Raw genomic sequence first — 17,266 nt, forward strand, 5'->3', positions numbered from 1 at the left:
TTGGAGTTGGTCACGACTGAAGGTTTTTCAGGTAGTTGAATCCTACAAAGGAAGACTCAAGAGAATTATAGCAAAATGAATCAAATCAAGAGCTAACCAATGGAAAGTCAACATGGATGATAATTATTTCTCTATTGATAAAAGGGATGTAAAGGTCGTTAGGACTGGAAATGGATAAATGGTCGTGGCCTTTGCATCACCATTTCATTTACACACTAATGACTACTTAGAAACTTATGCAAACATACATAATACACTATGGTGTCCTTTAATCTACATTGTAAACATTAATTTAAATTGGACTCCCTACTATTGTTAATATAATTCTTAGCCTTTATAAGATTCTGTGAAAGCTTTAAGAGATTAAAATTGAGAAGAAAGTGGAACTCCACGTATCACGGTATAACATTGCTATAAAGAATGTCATACAGTTAAATTCCCTTGCAACGTATGCTAACAATGTCACCAACAATGAATTGTTCCTCGATTAAGATGATCTCCTTCAAGAAACTAAGGGTGAACTCTGAATAGACAGACTTCAAATGCCTTATTTTACGATCAGACCTGAGAAGCATTCAAACTGAATTTTTGAAGCCGCTTAAAATTGTAAAGGATGTGCTACTGGAGGCTCATCATTCAAGATACAGAGTAGTCCTCCTCCCCTCCCAATGTGTATGCACATCTTTTGTCAATAAGTTGTTAACTACCCCAAGGTCTAGGTTAATGTCCTCCTTTGATGTACTCATTGCTTGGTAATATACAGGGTAGGTGACACAAGACTGGTGAACAGATTGCTGAGCTAGAAAGTTAATTAAAACTATCATTCAGATAGTTAGCTATATTGTTAAACCAGTTAGTTAACAACTCCCGCCTAATGGAATAGTACTTAATTGTGTTGTAATAGCATATAAAGATCTTAAGTGTAATAGAACCAATCATTGATTGACATAATAAGATTTCTCTTCTCATTTCTCTACTATTTCTCTCTCAAAGCTGAACACTCTGAACTCCCCCGTTTTAGCCATCCTCTTCTTCGAACTACTGTTCCTAGACAACAATACCCATCTGATTACCGAATTCCGTTGTTTGTGCATCAATTGGTATCATCAGAGAAAGGCTATCCTCAACACGACTATGACTAGATGCAAGAATCAAGAAAGACCCATGGAAGATATAGAGCCTAGACTTCTGCAAATTCAGGATTAATTGCAGAAAGTGATGGGAGGTATGACTAGTATTAACGATCGTAATACGCAAACATATAGAGAGTTTCTCAAAATTAAGGAGGCGATTGGATACATGAATACTCGAGGAAGAGAAAGAGAGCCTGATAGAGTAGAATATTCAAATGCCAGAAGGTGTTCGATAAAATGCCCACATGAGAATTGATCTAGAGAAATGCATAATGGATTTCATTCTACTGGTATTTTCAATACCCGATATTCACAATTGGAATTTCCTAAATTTTTTGGATTTAATTTGCGAACTTGGTTGTAAAAAGTAGACCAATGATTTGTTATAGATGAAGTTCCTTTGATCAAAAGGTTAGGGTAACTTCCATCCATTTAGAAGGGGAAGCCATTGCTTGGCATAAATCCTATCTAAGGTCTAGGAATTCAGTTCTGGACCCTAAATAGACTTAACATGTGCTAGCCTTGAGTGAGAGGTTTGGGTAAGGGTTTGAAGACCCAATAGAGTAGCTTACAAATCTGCAGCAAACTAGCCTGTTATGGAATACCAGGCTGAATTTGACAGACTACTGACTGGGGTGAATCTGTCAACTGAAAATACAATCAGTTGTTTTTAGAGGTGTTGGAACCAGAGTTAAACAAATCCGTTAGAATTCAAAATCCAAAACGTTGCAAGCTATAAAGTTGCTAGATTGCAGGAGCTTTCTATGAAGCTCAGGCTCAGTCTTGGGGTTTGAAAACAAATGACAAACCCCAACATGCCATTCTGTCTACTCCAGCCACTTTTAAACCTCAAACTTTTCAGAAGCCTTTCATATTAAACCCCATATTCATGAAGACTTTTGAACCGAATGGCAGTAGAGTTAACATGTTCAATGAAATAACCTTGGAAGGAGGTCAATTGCAGCAGAAATAGATGAAAAGGGGCTAAGGGGCTATGTTTTTTTTTTGTGATGAAAAGTATGTGGTTGGAGACATCTGTAAAGCAAAGAAACAAATCTTTCTAGTGGATGTAATTTAAGATGAGGCAGAATCTGAATTGGTGGAGTTAGAGTAAGAGGTCAGGGAAGATACAAACGAATTCATGACCATATCCTTGTGAGCATTTATAGGAGTTATTGGCTATCAGACGATGAGGGTAACTGGTTATCATGAAAAAGGCCCTTACAAGTAATGAATAATACGAGAATTACCCATAACTTCATTGACCAGGAAGTGGACAAGAAGTTAGCTAGGTTGTAAGGCTAATCCTATTTGGAGCAGTCAATTAGTGTAGTGGATGGAAGAAAAGTGTAGATTGTTTCTATATGTAAAAATCTTGAGTGGCTCTTATAGGGAACAACTTTTGCTTCAGATTTCCAGCTTTTACCTCTGGAAATGTTGATATTGTATTGGGGGTTCAGTGGTTGAACACCTCGGGCAGAATTTCATTTGACTTCAGCAGTGGGACCATTGAGTTTATGTATCATGGCAAAAAACATGTGCTAAGAGGTGCTAGTAGTCAGCTTAAGGCAACTAAGACAAGGTTAAGCAAGATAGATAAGGAAGACGCTCAGTTCTTCATGATTTCATTGCTACAAGAGGGTAGTAAAGTGTCACGCCCCTTTTTTTTTTCTAAAAAATTTTGATTTTATTTATTTCGAAAGACAAAGAGTTTTTCCAATTAAAGTGATATTTTTGAAAAGGGATAATTATTCAGAGTCGCCACTTGGAATTGAGTTTTGGTGTTCCAAGTCACCTTATTTAAATCCCTAATCAAAAGGAAATTTGACTCTATATTTTTTATTGGTCTCCGAACTAAAAATCTGGGTAACAAATTCTGTTGACCGAGGGGAAGGTGTTAGGCACCCCTCGAGTCTCGTGGTTCTAGCACGATCTCTTTACTATCTTTGATATGACTTGACTTAATTTTGGATATCATATTATTTAAACTTAATAAAAAAAATTATTTACCAAATTTATTTTAAACTTGTTTGAATCTGACTTATTTATTTTAAATGATCTTTTTTTCCCAAGGTACGTCCATTAATTTTAAACTTGAAACATCCGTTTATTTTAGTTTATTTTTATTAACATTTGTGTGTATTTTTTTTTTGTATATATATATATATATATATATATATATTGAAAGTAGAATTTTTATATAGGAAAGAGATTTTAGTGTTTGTGAAATTTTAGGATTGCTTTTTTTAGATACATTTTTAAGTAAGAGGTTAAATTTTAAGAGATTTACTATTAGTTTTAGAAAGAAAAATTTTATTTTTTTAATTTCTTTTTTTAGTGCTACACTTTTTTTATAATTATATTTTGTATTTTTTTCTGTATTTTTTTCTTAAATTTTTATAGTAAAGTAATAATTTTTAATTTTTGGTTGACCTTCTTTTAAACTCACTCTTTATCTTTTTTCTTTTTACTTTATTTTTTTTAAAAAAATACGTTTTTGTTAATTTTTTTTATTATTTTATTTCTATTTTTTTTCTTTCATGTATATATTACATTCTATTATTTATTTTTTTCATTGTTCTTTTTACCTTTATTTTTTTATTTTTTGTTTCTATGCTTTTTTTATTCATTTTTTTATTATTCTTTTTCTGTTCACGTTCCTTTTTTATTATTATCATTTCTTTCTTTCTTCTTATGCTTTTCATTTATTTTTCAATTAATATTCTTCATTATATTTTTTATGTTTTATCATAAACTTATAAATAATATTCGTATATCCCTTAATTATATAATTTAACAATCCAAATTAAATTGCTAATCATCTTATTTTTATTTTAAAGATAAATTATTTATTATTTATCAAAAAAAAACTAAAGTATATTCAGCAAAGCTTTTTGGAGTCGCTGATCAATTAAACATTAGTTTATATCCTAATCTAACAAGAATAGAGTAAATTTAATAAAAAGAAAAAATTTAGTGAAAATTAAATTCTAAATAAAAATACTTATTCAATAATAATAATAATAATAATAATGCTATTATTAATAATAATAATAATAATAATAATACTTGATGCATATTTAAATTATTTATTTTTAACAATAAGAATCTCTGGCAAAGTTTTCTTAAGCTTTTGCAAATTCTAAAAATAACTCATAACATCAATCACAAAAATGATATTTAATAATAACAACACACTATTAAAAGAATTTCATATAATTGGAATAAAATTTTCTTACAAGTATTTCATTAAAATCATACAAGAATCCAAGAATTTAGAGTTACCTCGTATTATTGATTCACCACAAAAATAACTGCTATGATCTACTGATTTCCAAAGTTAATAAACAAGTATTAACTTTAATGAGCCACAAATTGGAACCACGAACAAAATTCTAACTCTATCCTAAATTTCAAAAGAATAACTCACTTTTCTTCTCGTTGATTTTTGCTCTTGCTTTTTTTTTTCTCTCTCGTCTTTCAATCTTCGTTTTTTTTCAACTGAACGTGACTTTTTATAATATTTTTGGGTGAGGGTCTGGTGCTAATTAAATGGAACCTAATAGAGTGGGATTAAGATTTAATTTGAAATATTATTGAGGAAATTGTGGTTGAGAAATAATTAAATAATTAACCTACTAAATATCAATAATAATAATACATTAAAACAACCAGAAAGAGGTAAATACACACGTTCAAGATTTTTTTTTTAAAAAAAGAAAAATTCGTGCAAATCAATAAGTGGGAGAGAGAAAACTAAATAAAATAAAAACTAAATAGGAAATTTTTTTTATAGGAAAATTAGTTTTTGAGAGTTTGAGGTTAATTAAGATAAGGGGAAGGTAATTTGAATATTTAGGAATCTTTTTTTTTAATACTTTTTCATAATTTTTTCTATATTATTATTATTTTTAGACTACATATAATAAACAAATAACTTAAATTTCCAACTTCTATTTATCAATTTTTTTTAATTATTAAACTATAATTGATCTTATAATTTTTATTAATTTACAGTTTATTATTATTATTATTTTATTTTATTTTATTTTAAATATAATCCTTTTTAAATTGGTGTAAAATATATTATGTTTTGGTAAAAATTAGGTGTTCACAATATGCCCTTCTTGGCTTGGAAACATGAAGAGTTTTCATGCAAAGACGTGAACAATGTGACTAATTTTTTACTGAAATATTTATGTCAAAAATGTGAAAAATTTATAATAGGGAAGAGGTTTGACTGTGTCCTAACTTTTGAAAAACTACCTATCCTAAGTTGATGATAAGGAGTTAAGCGTAATTCCAATGAGTTAGGTAGTCGAGTGGGGTTTTATCGAGATTCCGGTTCGTAGCTCCAGCTATTACATAAAAAAACAAAGTTCAAAAGGAAAGATATGAAATCCTATCTACTCCGATATTGCTAAGTCTTCATTTTGAATTCTCGGATATCGCTTCACCCTCTTTGGTAGGTTCATCGATTCCAAACTTTGCTCTGGACATCTGAGTTTAAGACTTGAAAATTCATAAACTAACTTCAGCTACTGACGTTCTTCCGCATGATATTCTTGAAAACTTGTTTTCTTGAAAGCATGAATTCTTTTATTTTTGAACTGCAAATTTGTGTACAATGTAGAAACCTGCACACGAAACAAAATATTTTGCGTAGTTTGCACTAGGAAATTTTGTGAGTTATTGATGAAATCTATAAAAGTCTATACTAATAATGAAAATAATATTTTTGTAGCCACTACAAAATGTAAAAAATAAGACAAAAGAAAATTTTTGTACCCAAATTGTAACCAGGAGTTATTGTGCCCTGTGAAGACATGAAAAATAAAATAGGGGTTATTGTGCCCTATATGCAACCAGGGGTTATTGTGCCCTGCGAAGACATGAAAAAATAGGATATGGGTTATTGTGCCCTATATGCAACCAGGGGTTATTATGCCATGTGAAGACATAAAAAATAAAATAGGGATTATTGTGCCATATATATATATATATATATATATATATATATATATATATATATATATATATATATATACACACACACACACACACACACACATTTCTTCTTTTCAATTATATTATTATTATAATTATTAATATTATTATTCATCATTATTTTATTTTATTTTTATTTTTACATTGAACAAACTAAAAATAAAATAAAATGCCCCAGATTCTATTAAGAGAAAAAAATATCATTTTTATTATTATTATTATTATTATTTTATCATGCATATTGTATGAAAAGTAAAGATTCAAGAACTTACCATCGTGGCGTTTGTCTCTCGCAAACTATTTACATGATTCTGCTTTACATGTTTCAAGTCAAAGAAATGTATTGTTAATTTTTCCAAATGGTGGTTGGTTCGTGACTTCGAGTATCTTGTGAATCTTAACTTCTGGATCCTTCCCGCTTGGCTGATTCATACCATTGATGATTGTGCGAATATCTTGAAGATGTTTTAAAAATAGTCCTTATCTTTCCTTGAAACACTTTCATAGACATTCTAACTCATTACCATTTTGTGCATGTTGTGTGGTTCATTCGTTCCCAAGCAACTCTTTTGCTTAATCTATTTTCTCGATAGGATCACAGCCCTAGCCAATATGGTGCATGTTCCCAACATTCAACTGGAAATACCGTAGTCAATTTTGCGAATTTAATTTTATTTTCTCACTTGACACGAGTTGATGCCGAGAAAGAAAAAAACTCAAAGAATAACGAACACAAGCACAAATGACACTAATGAAAGGGTTATGAAGGAAAAACTATGTCTTTAGAAGTAGTAGATAAATAAGAAAATGTTTAAATGTGTGAAAAGAATCTTATCTGAAAGTACGTGACGACTTTAAAATATGACATGCATTTGGACTGAACGTTTGATCTTTTCGAGTTGTCTGAATCTCAAGAAACGATGTTGCACCTTTCAGTCTAACCTTGACTTTTATCATGATTGCGCTCATGTCAAGACAAAATGTCATCATTTGATTAGTAGTGCGTTTCATAATTCACCAATAAGACATTCTAATGTTTGTCACTCAACTAACCATCATCTTATAGTGCCCGTAAGGATTTTCACTCACAAAACTCTCTTCTTTATTTTCTCCCATAGTTCGCCATATAATGTCTCAACCTTTAGAGAACTGAAGAACATGATTATCTTTTTATTGAGCGATTAGACCGAACCCCAATGAACGACTGCCTACGTATCCTTTTAAGAATAAGGTCAAAAGTAGTTCAATGAACTTTTTGTGTTTTTTTATTGATATTTTTTCATTTTTTTGATTTTTTTATTTTTATTTTATTTTTTTATTAAAAAGCACTGACCTGTGGCGTTTGAGATAAAAGAGGACACATTTTTATCTTCTCATCATAAAAATGACAAGTAGTGCTAAATGTAGTATCTCTTGATCGAATCTGCATTGACAATCGTGTCAATCGCCTTTCCCTCCATATCCGCCAATTGCAAAGCTCCTTTGAATAACACTTGGTTAATAACATAAGGGCCTTGCCTATTTGGAGCAAACTTGCCCTTGGCCTCGTCTTGGTGGGGAAGGATACGTTTCACAACAAGTTGACCCACTTCAAAATTTCTTGGGCGTACTTTCTTATTATAAGCTCGAGCCATCCTCTGTTGATATGATTGACCAAAACAAATTGATGTCAATCGTTTTTCTTCTATCAGTGCTAATTATTCTAGCCTCGATTCAACCCATTTTATATCCTCGATTTCTGCTTCAACAATGGTTCGAAGAGAAGGGATTTTAACTTCTGCGGGTATGACAACCTCAGTTCCGTAAACCAATAAGTAGGGAGTTGCACCGACTGATATACGAACAGTCGTACGATATTCCATGAGAGCGAAGGGTAATTTCTCATGCCACTGTCTAGATCCTTGCACCATTTTCCTAAGAATCTTCTTGATGTTTTTATTCGCAGCTTTAACATCCTCATTTGCTTTGGGATGATAATGGGTTGAATGACGATCAACAATTTTAAATTGCTCACAAACTTCATTTATCAGGTGGCTGTTGAGATTCATTGCATTGTCTGTAATAATGATTTTTGGTATGCCAAAACGACATATGATGTTGGAATGAACGAAGTCTACCACCGCTTTCTTAGTAACTGAATAAAATGTGACAACTTCTACCCATTTGGTAAAGTAATCGATGGCAACTAAAATAAGCCGATCACCGTTAGATGCTTTCGGCTCTATTGCCCCAATAATGTCTATTCCCCATGTAACAAAAGGCCACGGAGTTGACATAGGATGCAAATCTAAGGGGGGTGAGTGAATCAAGTTGCTATGAATTTGGCACTGATGGCACTTGCGAACAAATTGGAGGCAATCTCGCTCCCTGGTCAACCAATAGTATCCTGCCTGAATAATCTTTTTTTCTAAGACGTAACCATTCACGTGTGGGCCACATACCCCTGAGTGTACCTCATTCATAATTGTTTCCGCCTCTTGAGTATTCACACATCGTAATAAATTCAAATTTGGAGTCCTTTTATATAAGATATCGCTACTTAAGAAGAACCCATTGGCGAGTCGCCTAATAGCTCTTTTTTGATCTCTATCAGCTTGCAGTGGATATTCTCTAGCTTTTATAAACTGTTTTATGTCGTGATACCAAGGCTCACCATTTGCCTCTACCGCAATTATATTGCAATAACCATGTTGATCCCTAACTTGGATTTCCAACAGGTCAATGTAGGTATTACCTGGGTATGGAAGCATCGATGCTAGGGTGGCCAAAGCATCAGCCAACTCATTGTGAAACCTGGGAATATATCTAAATTCAATGGACTTGAACTTTTTGATGAGATTTTCTAAACATTGTTTGTACGGTATGAGCTTAATGTCTCGAGTTTCTCGTTCGCCTCGAGCTTGTCGAATGAGCAAGTCCGAATCCCCCAAGACTAAGAGCTCATGTACATCCAGATTTATTGCCATATTCAAACCCATTATGCAAGCTTCGTATTTTGTTGTGTTGTTGGTAGAAAAGAATCGAAGTCGTGCTGTGGCTTGTCTAAATAAATCTCCTCCCTCTCTACATTTAGTCAAAGCACGATAAAAATCTGCCAACATCATCGACAATATAGTGAATTTTCTTTTCTTCATCATAATAGTGACTATTCCTCACAGATGAATTTCGATTTTTTTATCCTTCTTTGGAAAAACCATAGCTCCCAAGAATGCCACCGTGAATGTTTCTTGTCTAATGTTTTTCTCAAGTAGGGAGGTGTTGTCCATTTTTAAGTTGTTTCCCATAGCTTGAAAATCCTTCCTTCTTTCCATATCTTGAGTACAAGAATTCCAAAGAAACCAACCCATTATCAAAACACTCCTTATGAGGATGGATGATGTGCATCTGTTCTAGAAATTCACTTTCGCTGACACTCCTAGGGGCTATCAGTGTTTTAGTTCGAAGATCTTAGCCTAAACCTGTGAAACTACTCAATTCTTCTTATGTAGGCGTCAACTCAAAATCACTAAACCGAAACACATTGTTTGTGGAATCCCAAAACGAGATCAAAGCCTCGATCAAACCTTTATCAGGACTAAATCTCATGATATTTGTAAGGAAACCAAAATGTTTGAATATCTCGGTCCACCTAAATTCATGCATATCGTTCCACCAATCCATTAGTAATTGTGGGGTTTTATCTGTGATCATATATATATATATATATATATATTATTTGTTATTTTTTGTCATATAAATATAAGATTATATTTACTCCAATGTTTTTTACTAAGAAAATTGATTCCTTTGTGGCATCTTGAACACTCCTTTTGGTAACAAAGTAGGAACCACTTTAACACTCCTTTTTGGTAACAAAGTAGGAGCCACTCATAGTGCACTCTTATGCCCTAGTGTGTGTCTATATATATATATATATATATTATTTGTTATTTTTTGTCATATAAATATAAGATTATATTTACTCCCAATGTTTTTGACTAAGAAAATTGATTCCTTCGTGGCATCTTAAACACTCCTTTTGGTAACAAAGTAGGAACCGCTTTAACACTCCTTTTTGGTAACAAAGTAGGAGCCACTCTCATAGTGCACTCTTATGCCCTAGTATATATATAAATATATATATATATATATATATATATATATATATATATATATATCCGCCGCTAGTCACATCTATTATTACATCTCAAGTTACTTCATCAGTTAGTCGATTTATGGTGTCTTCAGTCTGATTTTTGATTCCTCCGTTTGTTTGAGGCGTTGAATCAGTGTAAGTAAGGTATTAATATGGTAATGGATTTCTATTTCTTTTGTTGTTTTTTTCTATTTCGCATGTTATATTTGCATTCATTAAATTAATTATTTTATGTGAATCTTTTTGTCAGTTTTTAACATCGGTATTTTGTAAGAGGAAGGGTTGTATATAGCTCTAAATTTTGAATTTAGAATACCCTCAAAGTTTGAGGGTTTTTTATTCATGTTCCCAAGCTTCTTTTTTAAATTTTTTTAGTTTATGAGATTAATTTAAATTTAAAAGATGATGTCTTTTTGATGTGTAGAGAATTTTTGGTTCAGAATATAGCAATCGATAAAAGAAGGAAAATGTTGATTTTGTGATGAATCAACAATCTATATACCTAAGTTTTTTTGTGGACTTTTGACTCTGTTGTAATTATAGATCCCACAAAGTTATATTGTGCCTTATCCCATTAAATTATTTTGTTTATTTGAGCTTATCTTGTATCAATAATAATGACATTATATGCTGAAAGTTGTCTGCATATTTTTGAGGTGTCAATGGTAATGGAAATAGAGAGATTTAGTAGATTCAAAACCACTAGTTCTTGATTAAATGAGTTAATTAGCTGATATAATTGTTATAATATAAGATCTGCATGATAAATTGTCAAAAAAGAAGGAAAAACGATGGGCCTAATTATAATCAAGTTCAAGAGCTTGTAGCCTAGGTATCATTCCAATCTTTTGTATTTTTTAAAATGTTTATATTAATTTCAATTTTGATAATTTGTTTGTCCCTTTGGTCGCAGTGCTTTCAAAGATAATCCACATCCCGACGAAAATGCAATAATGAATAAAACCACTGCTACCAAAGGGAGAGATAAAAATTGAAACTAATACAACCAAATTTTAAAAAATACAAAATATTGAAGAGATACTTACTCTTCAAGTTCTTGAACTTGGTAAGCATTGTATTTTCTTCTTATTGATGATTTATCATGCCGAGGATTCATATCCAATTTTTAATTTTTCACTAATAAACTCGCTCTCATTTCAAACATTATTCGAACATTTTCTCACCCACGTCTTTGTAATTCTTCTTCGACAGTTAATTCTCAGGGTTAATTAATTGAGTTTTTTCCTACTCTTTTAATTTTTATACTACATCATTTTTAGCCTATTGTGAGGAACTATAACCGTTTCTAAGACTCAAACTCTTCTTATACGTTCATTCTCTCAAAACCCTCAAGTCTTCTCCAAGTTTCTCTCTCTCAAGGGAAATCAATGAATCCTCAAGCTTCAAGTGTAACATCACATAAATTTCTAAGCTAATGCTCAAACAATTATTCATTTGCGTGTAAGGTCGTATGAGGTTATTTTTAAATTATTCTTAGGTGTTAATGTCAATTCTTTAGTATTGGAATTGATCTGAATATGAATTACGGTAACAAGAATATCCTAACACAAAGTCGAGTTGAAAGCTTCTAACCAATCGAATTTTGAAATAAAATTCTGCTTAAGTCAACTACAGTGGCTCTTGACCTACCAAATTGAAGTTTTTTGAGTCCTCGGTCAATTGGAAAAGACATTGGGAAAGAACTATATGTTGAACAAAATAAAATTGAGCAAGTAGCTAAGAGACTCTGCTGGAAAAAAGTTTGTTGAGAAGAATGATATCGCAATATGGCAGAAGCTAATCAATCAATTTCGAAAGAGAAACAAAAACCCACCAATGTGTCAGATTCTGATATAGCCTGGTCGTGCTCCTTTTGATTTATCGTCACATATGGTATTATCCTACAATCCGAATTCTCTTAGGACTGATTACTTCATGTCGATTTGATATTTGCAGGTATACAAAGATTGAGACTTGCTTAACTCCCTTGCCAGAAGTTGCAGGTGAAGAAGAGGTGGCAAGTAGACAGTTGGAAAAGTGGCCTAAAAGATTAGTCGCAATACCACCGAGGATAAGCAGGGGAACTGTAGATGGAGTTACAGAAGAAGTTTTCCAGAAGGATTTAGAGCTATGGAAAAGAAGAGTTTCTTATTAATAGTCAGTGAATAACCAGCTTGACCAGCATGGGCGATACAGAAACATCTTAGATATGAATGCATTCCTAGGTGGCTTTGCAGTAAATTTTGTCAATGATCCTGTTTGGGTGATAAATATAGTTCCCGTTGAGGCTAAGGTCAATACAGTTGGTGCCATTTATGAACGAGGACTAATCAGAACATACTAGAGCTGGTAATTACTATGCTACCTTCACATTTCCCCCCTAACTCCCCCAGTAAATGGCAGCATTATGATTTTAGGTCGACTATATCTATGTGCGCCAAAAAACTAGTACTATTGACAGACTTAGATGTACATTTCAGCACATACGCTCTGTATTCAGAACTCATATGGTCTAAATTCTGGATATACCTACCTACCCCTAGTAGTTTTGCTTTTGTGATGAATATTAATTTTTTTTCAAGGTGCGAGGCTATGATCTCCAAGTTGATGTTCTTTACCTTCTTGGATATGGAAGGCTCAAAATTACTTTTGTTGATTGTGTAACAGATGTGAAATGGAAGATATTATGATAGGATATTAAGGCCAGAGGGAAGTGTAATAATCCGAGACGACGTGGATATATTGATCAGAGTGAAAAGGATAGCGGATGGATTGATCATGAAGATGGTCCATTGGAGAGGGAGAAGCTTTTCTTTGCAGTAATGACATACTCGACAGCTCCAGCTACTCAACCATCTAAAACTACTTAAACCATCGTTGTTGTAATCTTTTTTTTTTTTTGGTTCATCCTCGCTTACTTGTATTCTTTCACTTGTTAAACTGTAGTAGTAGTAATATTACTTGCAAATTGTAAACTCTAGGTTTTAGTGATTCTTCTGCAATTCCAATGAAGTCATGAGTTCTGTGCTAACTTTATCTAATCCCAACAGATGCATGTTTCCTATTTTTAACTTCAAATCAAAATATCAAGTAACATCTAACTGAGAAACACGTGTGTACCATTTTCATGATTTTGTACTAGTTAAGTTAATTCTTTTTACTTTTTGTATTATTTAGGTCAAAATTTATGGAAAATGTGTTCCTTGCATAATAACCATATTAGACCAATTGATACTATGTCATGGTCTAACTAAACATTGCAGGCCAAACTAAAAGACAATAAAGCTGAGTTGCACAAAACATCGAATTAGGTCCTTCATGCAGATGAGTTGATCTTCGTATGCTCCACATTTTTGCTTACCTTAGTACTATATATACAGAATCCTAATTAACAAGAACAAACAACTCAGCTGCATAAACTGAAAACAATCATATTATGGCAGATCTGAAATCCGTTCTTTCCCAAGTGCTTTTGAGTATCCTTATAACTATATTGCTGCAAAGGCAAGTAATTGAATCTCAGGGTCAGCCGCAGACATGCTTAGCATCACTTGGGAACCTGAACGTCTGCTCCCCATTTGTGTTACCAGGAACATCTAATACGACTCCTACCACAGAGTGTTGTGCTGCCCTCCAATCACTGGATCATGAGTGCATATGCAATACTGTTCGTGTTGCTGCCCGCCTTCCTTCTCACTGCAACCTTCCTCCCATCTCTTGTACTCGTCATCACTAGTCATTTTAGCAAATTGAATATGTTCCAAAGAAGTGTTTGTTCAAGTAGTGGAGTGTGAGTTTCAACTTTCAAGAAATAATCATATGTTAGGAAAATTAGGATTTTTTGGTGGTGTGATTTTTCTGTTAGTATAGTCAAATTCCTGGCAACACATAGATGTTTTTGTTGATTTTTTCTGCTATTTCTCTCAGGACTGAGAGGTAGTACTTGATATGTGAGTTCAGAAAAAAAAAAGGAAGCCGAGAAACATTATATATTATATATTCTAATAAATTAAGATGAAATAAATCTAACTGCGCAGTAAAAAGTACAAAAAAAGCGCTAAAACGAATAATAAACTAGTGAGTGCTTTACATGCCAAACTGGGAAATGCCAAACGAATAATCCTATTGTAAGCCTGCAGATTCATGTACAAACAAGATTATTTGGTCAGGTCCATCATCATCCTATCGGAAATACCAAATTTGTTGACACCAATATATAGTAAATAGTACTTAGACTGACCCTTTAACCAGTAGAATCAGAGAAAGCAGTCCATAGACATTTAGGTAGGTCTTATATTTGGAGTAGACAATGATCAACAACTGGAAGATTCTGATCATTTTCTGCCCGCCCTACATGAGGAGGCACAAGCAGAATAAATACGAGGAGAAGTCCAGTCACATCTTGTTCTTTTTTAATAAGAACAGAGTATTGTCTATTTTTTTCTCTTTTGAAACTATTCTTCAGCAGGAACTTTGACAGCCTTTCATACCATGCTCTAGGAGCCTGTTTCAAGCCATACAGAGCCTTATTCAATCTGAACACATGATCTGGTAGCTCAACATTTTCAAACCCAGGAGGTTGTTTGACAAATACCTACTCTTTCAGATCTCCATTTAGAAATGCACTTTTGACATCCATTTGATACAACTTGAACCCCATGAATGCAGCAAAAGGTATTAAAATTCTAATGGCCTCCATCCTGGCAACAGGTGCAAAAGTCTCATCATAGTCTATTCCTTCTTCTTGATTGTATCCTTGAACCACCAACCTGGATTTGTTTCTAGTGATCACTCCATTTTCATCAAGCTTGTTTCTGAAAATCCATCTGGTTCCTATTACTGTTCTACCTGCAGGTCGAGGAACCAGGTACCATACCTTGCTTCTTTCAAACTGATGAAGTTCTTCTTGCATTGAGTTGATCCAATATGCATCACTTAATGCCTCTTTCACATTTTTGAGCTCAATAGATGATATGAATGCTGAAAATGCAACTAGATTTCTTGTTTTTGATCTAGTGTGAATTCCAGATTTCGAAGGAGAGATAAGATTATCAAGAGGATGTGATGAACTATGTTTCCATCCTGGTCTTAAAGCAGACTGGTTGAGCTGATCAACATGTTCTTCTTCATTAAGGGTGTCATCATTTTCTGGGGAGTTTGATGTACTCTGAATGGAATTCTGAATAGTACCAGGTACCTCATCACACTTTTCCACTTCATCAGCCTTTTCAGGTAGATTATGATTATGATTATCATAGTCATTTTTCAACTGTTGTTCTGCATCAACTTCACTTCTTTCAATTTTCTGTAAATTGAAAAGTTTGATCACTTCATCTTCATCATTTGATCCATTGCTTTTCAAGTTTCCATCTTCATCAAATACAACATGAATGCTTTCTTCAATGCATTGAGTTCTTTTGTTGAATATTCTGTATGCTTTACTCGATGAAGAATATCCAACAAACACTCCTTTATCACTTCTAGGATCAAATTTTCCCCGATCATCCTTTCCATTGTTCAACACAAAACATCTACACCCAAATGCCCTAAGATATTTCAGCATAGGCTTTCTGTTGTTGAGCAGCTCATAGGGGGTCTTATTCAAAACATCTCTTATCAGACACCTGTTGGTAACATGACAAACTGTGTTGACAGCTTCAGCCCAGAAACTTTGAGGAAGGTTTGACTCAATAATCATGGTTCTGGCAATGTTCACCAAGGTTCTATTTTTTCTTTCCACCACTCCATTTTGTTGAGGAGTTCTTGGAGCAGAAAAGTTATGACTAGTACCATTCTCCATGCAAAATTGATCCAGTTTTGAGTTCTCAAACTCAGTTCCATGATCAGATCTAATCCCACAAATTACTTGATTCAATTTAGTTTGAATCATTTTGAAGAACACCACCAATTCTTCAGGTGTTTCTGCCTTTGATCTTAGGAATCTTGTCCATGTATATCTTGAGTAATAATCAACTATCACCAAAATTTATTTCTTGCCATTTCTGCTTTGAACCTTCAAAGGTCCACATAAGTCCATGTGCAACAACTCCAGTATTCTTGATGAGGTTACTTCCTTCTTTGGCTTAAAGGATGATCTGATTTGTTTTACGTTGACACAAACTTCACATATTTTATTTTCAGCAAACTTCAACTTTGGCAGACCTCGGACCACGTCCTTAGAAATCAGTTTATTCAATAAAGATGAGCTCACATGCCCTAGCCTGCGATGCCAAAGATCAACATTTTCATTTTGAGCATTAAGACATGTCAGATCATCTCAATGAGACATTTCTAAGTTGGCCACATACATGTTTTTACTTCTGAAAGCAGTGAGAATCACTTTCTTTGTAGTTAGACTAACCATAGTGCACTTCTCAGAAGTAAACTTGACTTCATTTCCCTTGTCACAAATTTGAGAAACACTTAAAAGACTGTACTTCAACACATCAACATGATACAAATTGTCAATTGATTCTTCAAGAGACTTTCCCACTTTACCAACTCCCAAAATGTACCCTTCTTTCCATCACCAAAAGAGACACCTCCTCCTTGAAGTGTATTGAGTGAGAGGAAATTTTTGATGTCACCAGTCATATGTTTAGAGCATCCACTGTCCATATACCAACATTGACTGCTGCTCCTCTCACTCACCTGCACCAAGAATCACTTGTTTAGCTTGGGAACCCATTTCAATTTGAGTTCCCAGAAGGCAGACAAAGGAGTGATCAGATTGTATCTAGTCCAATAGGACAGTTTTTGAAACTTTCTAACAAAGGACATTGGAGCAGAGACATATTTTTTCTTTAAAAATCTATCAGTTGAAACATGTTTTGGAGGACCAGGTCTCTCTTTTGATACTTTTTGCCTTTCACGTATAATTGGAGAGTCTTTCATGAGAATTTCTCCAGCCTATACACTCTCCCTTTAAGTGACCATTTTTACCACAGTGAAGACAAAGCAGATTGTCAGACACAAATACATACTTGCTGTG

At 33.3% G+C, this 17,266-nt stretch overlaps 1 protein-coding gene across 1 annotated transcript; it reads left to right on the forward strand.

Annotated features, from left to right (window-relative positions):
• Positions 1–13,711: 13,711 nt before the first annotated feature.
• On the forward strand, positions 13,712–14,180 carry LOC101265442 (stamen-specific protein FIL1-like). Its single transcript, XM_004240745.5, has one exon. The coding sequence runs from the start codon at positions 13,712–13,714 to the stop codon at positions 14,009–14,011; it is 300 nt and encodes a 99-aa protein (XP_004240793.1). The 3' UTR covers positions 14,012–14,180.
• The last annotated feature ends 3,086 nt before the right edge of the window (positions 14,181–17,266 follow it).

Source organism: Solanum lycopersicum, chromosome 6 (genome assembly GCF_036512215.1).
Source record: "Solanum lycopersicum chromosome 6, SLM_r2.1".
NCBI classification, from domain to species: Eukaryota; Viridiplantae; Streptophyta; class Magnoliopsida; order Solanales; family Solanaceae; genus Solanum; species Solanum lycopersicum.

What these genes read in the sequence shown, in the direction of transcription:
- LOC101265442 (XM_004240745.5), top strand. Translation starts at nt 13,712, where the DNA reads ATGGCAGATCTGAAATCCGTTCTTTCCCAAGTGCTTTTGAGTATCCTT.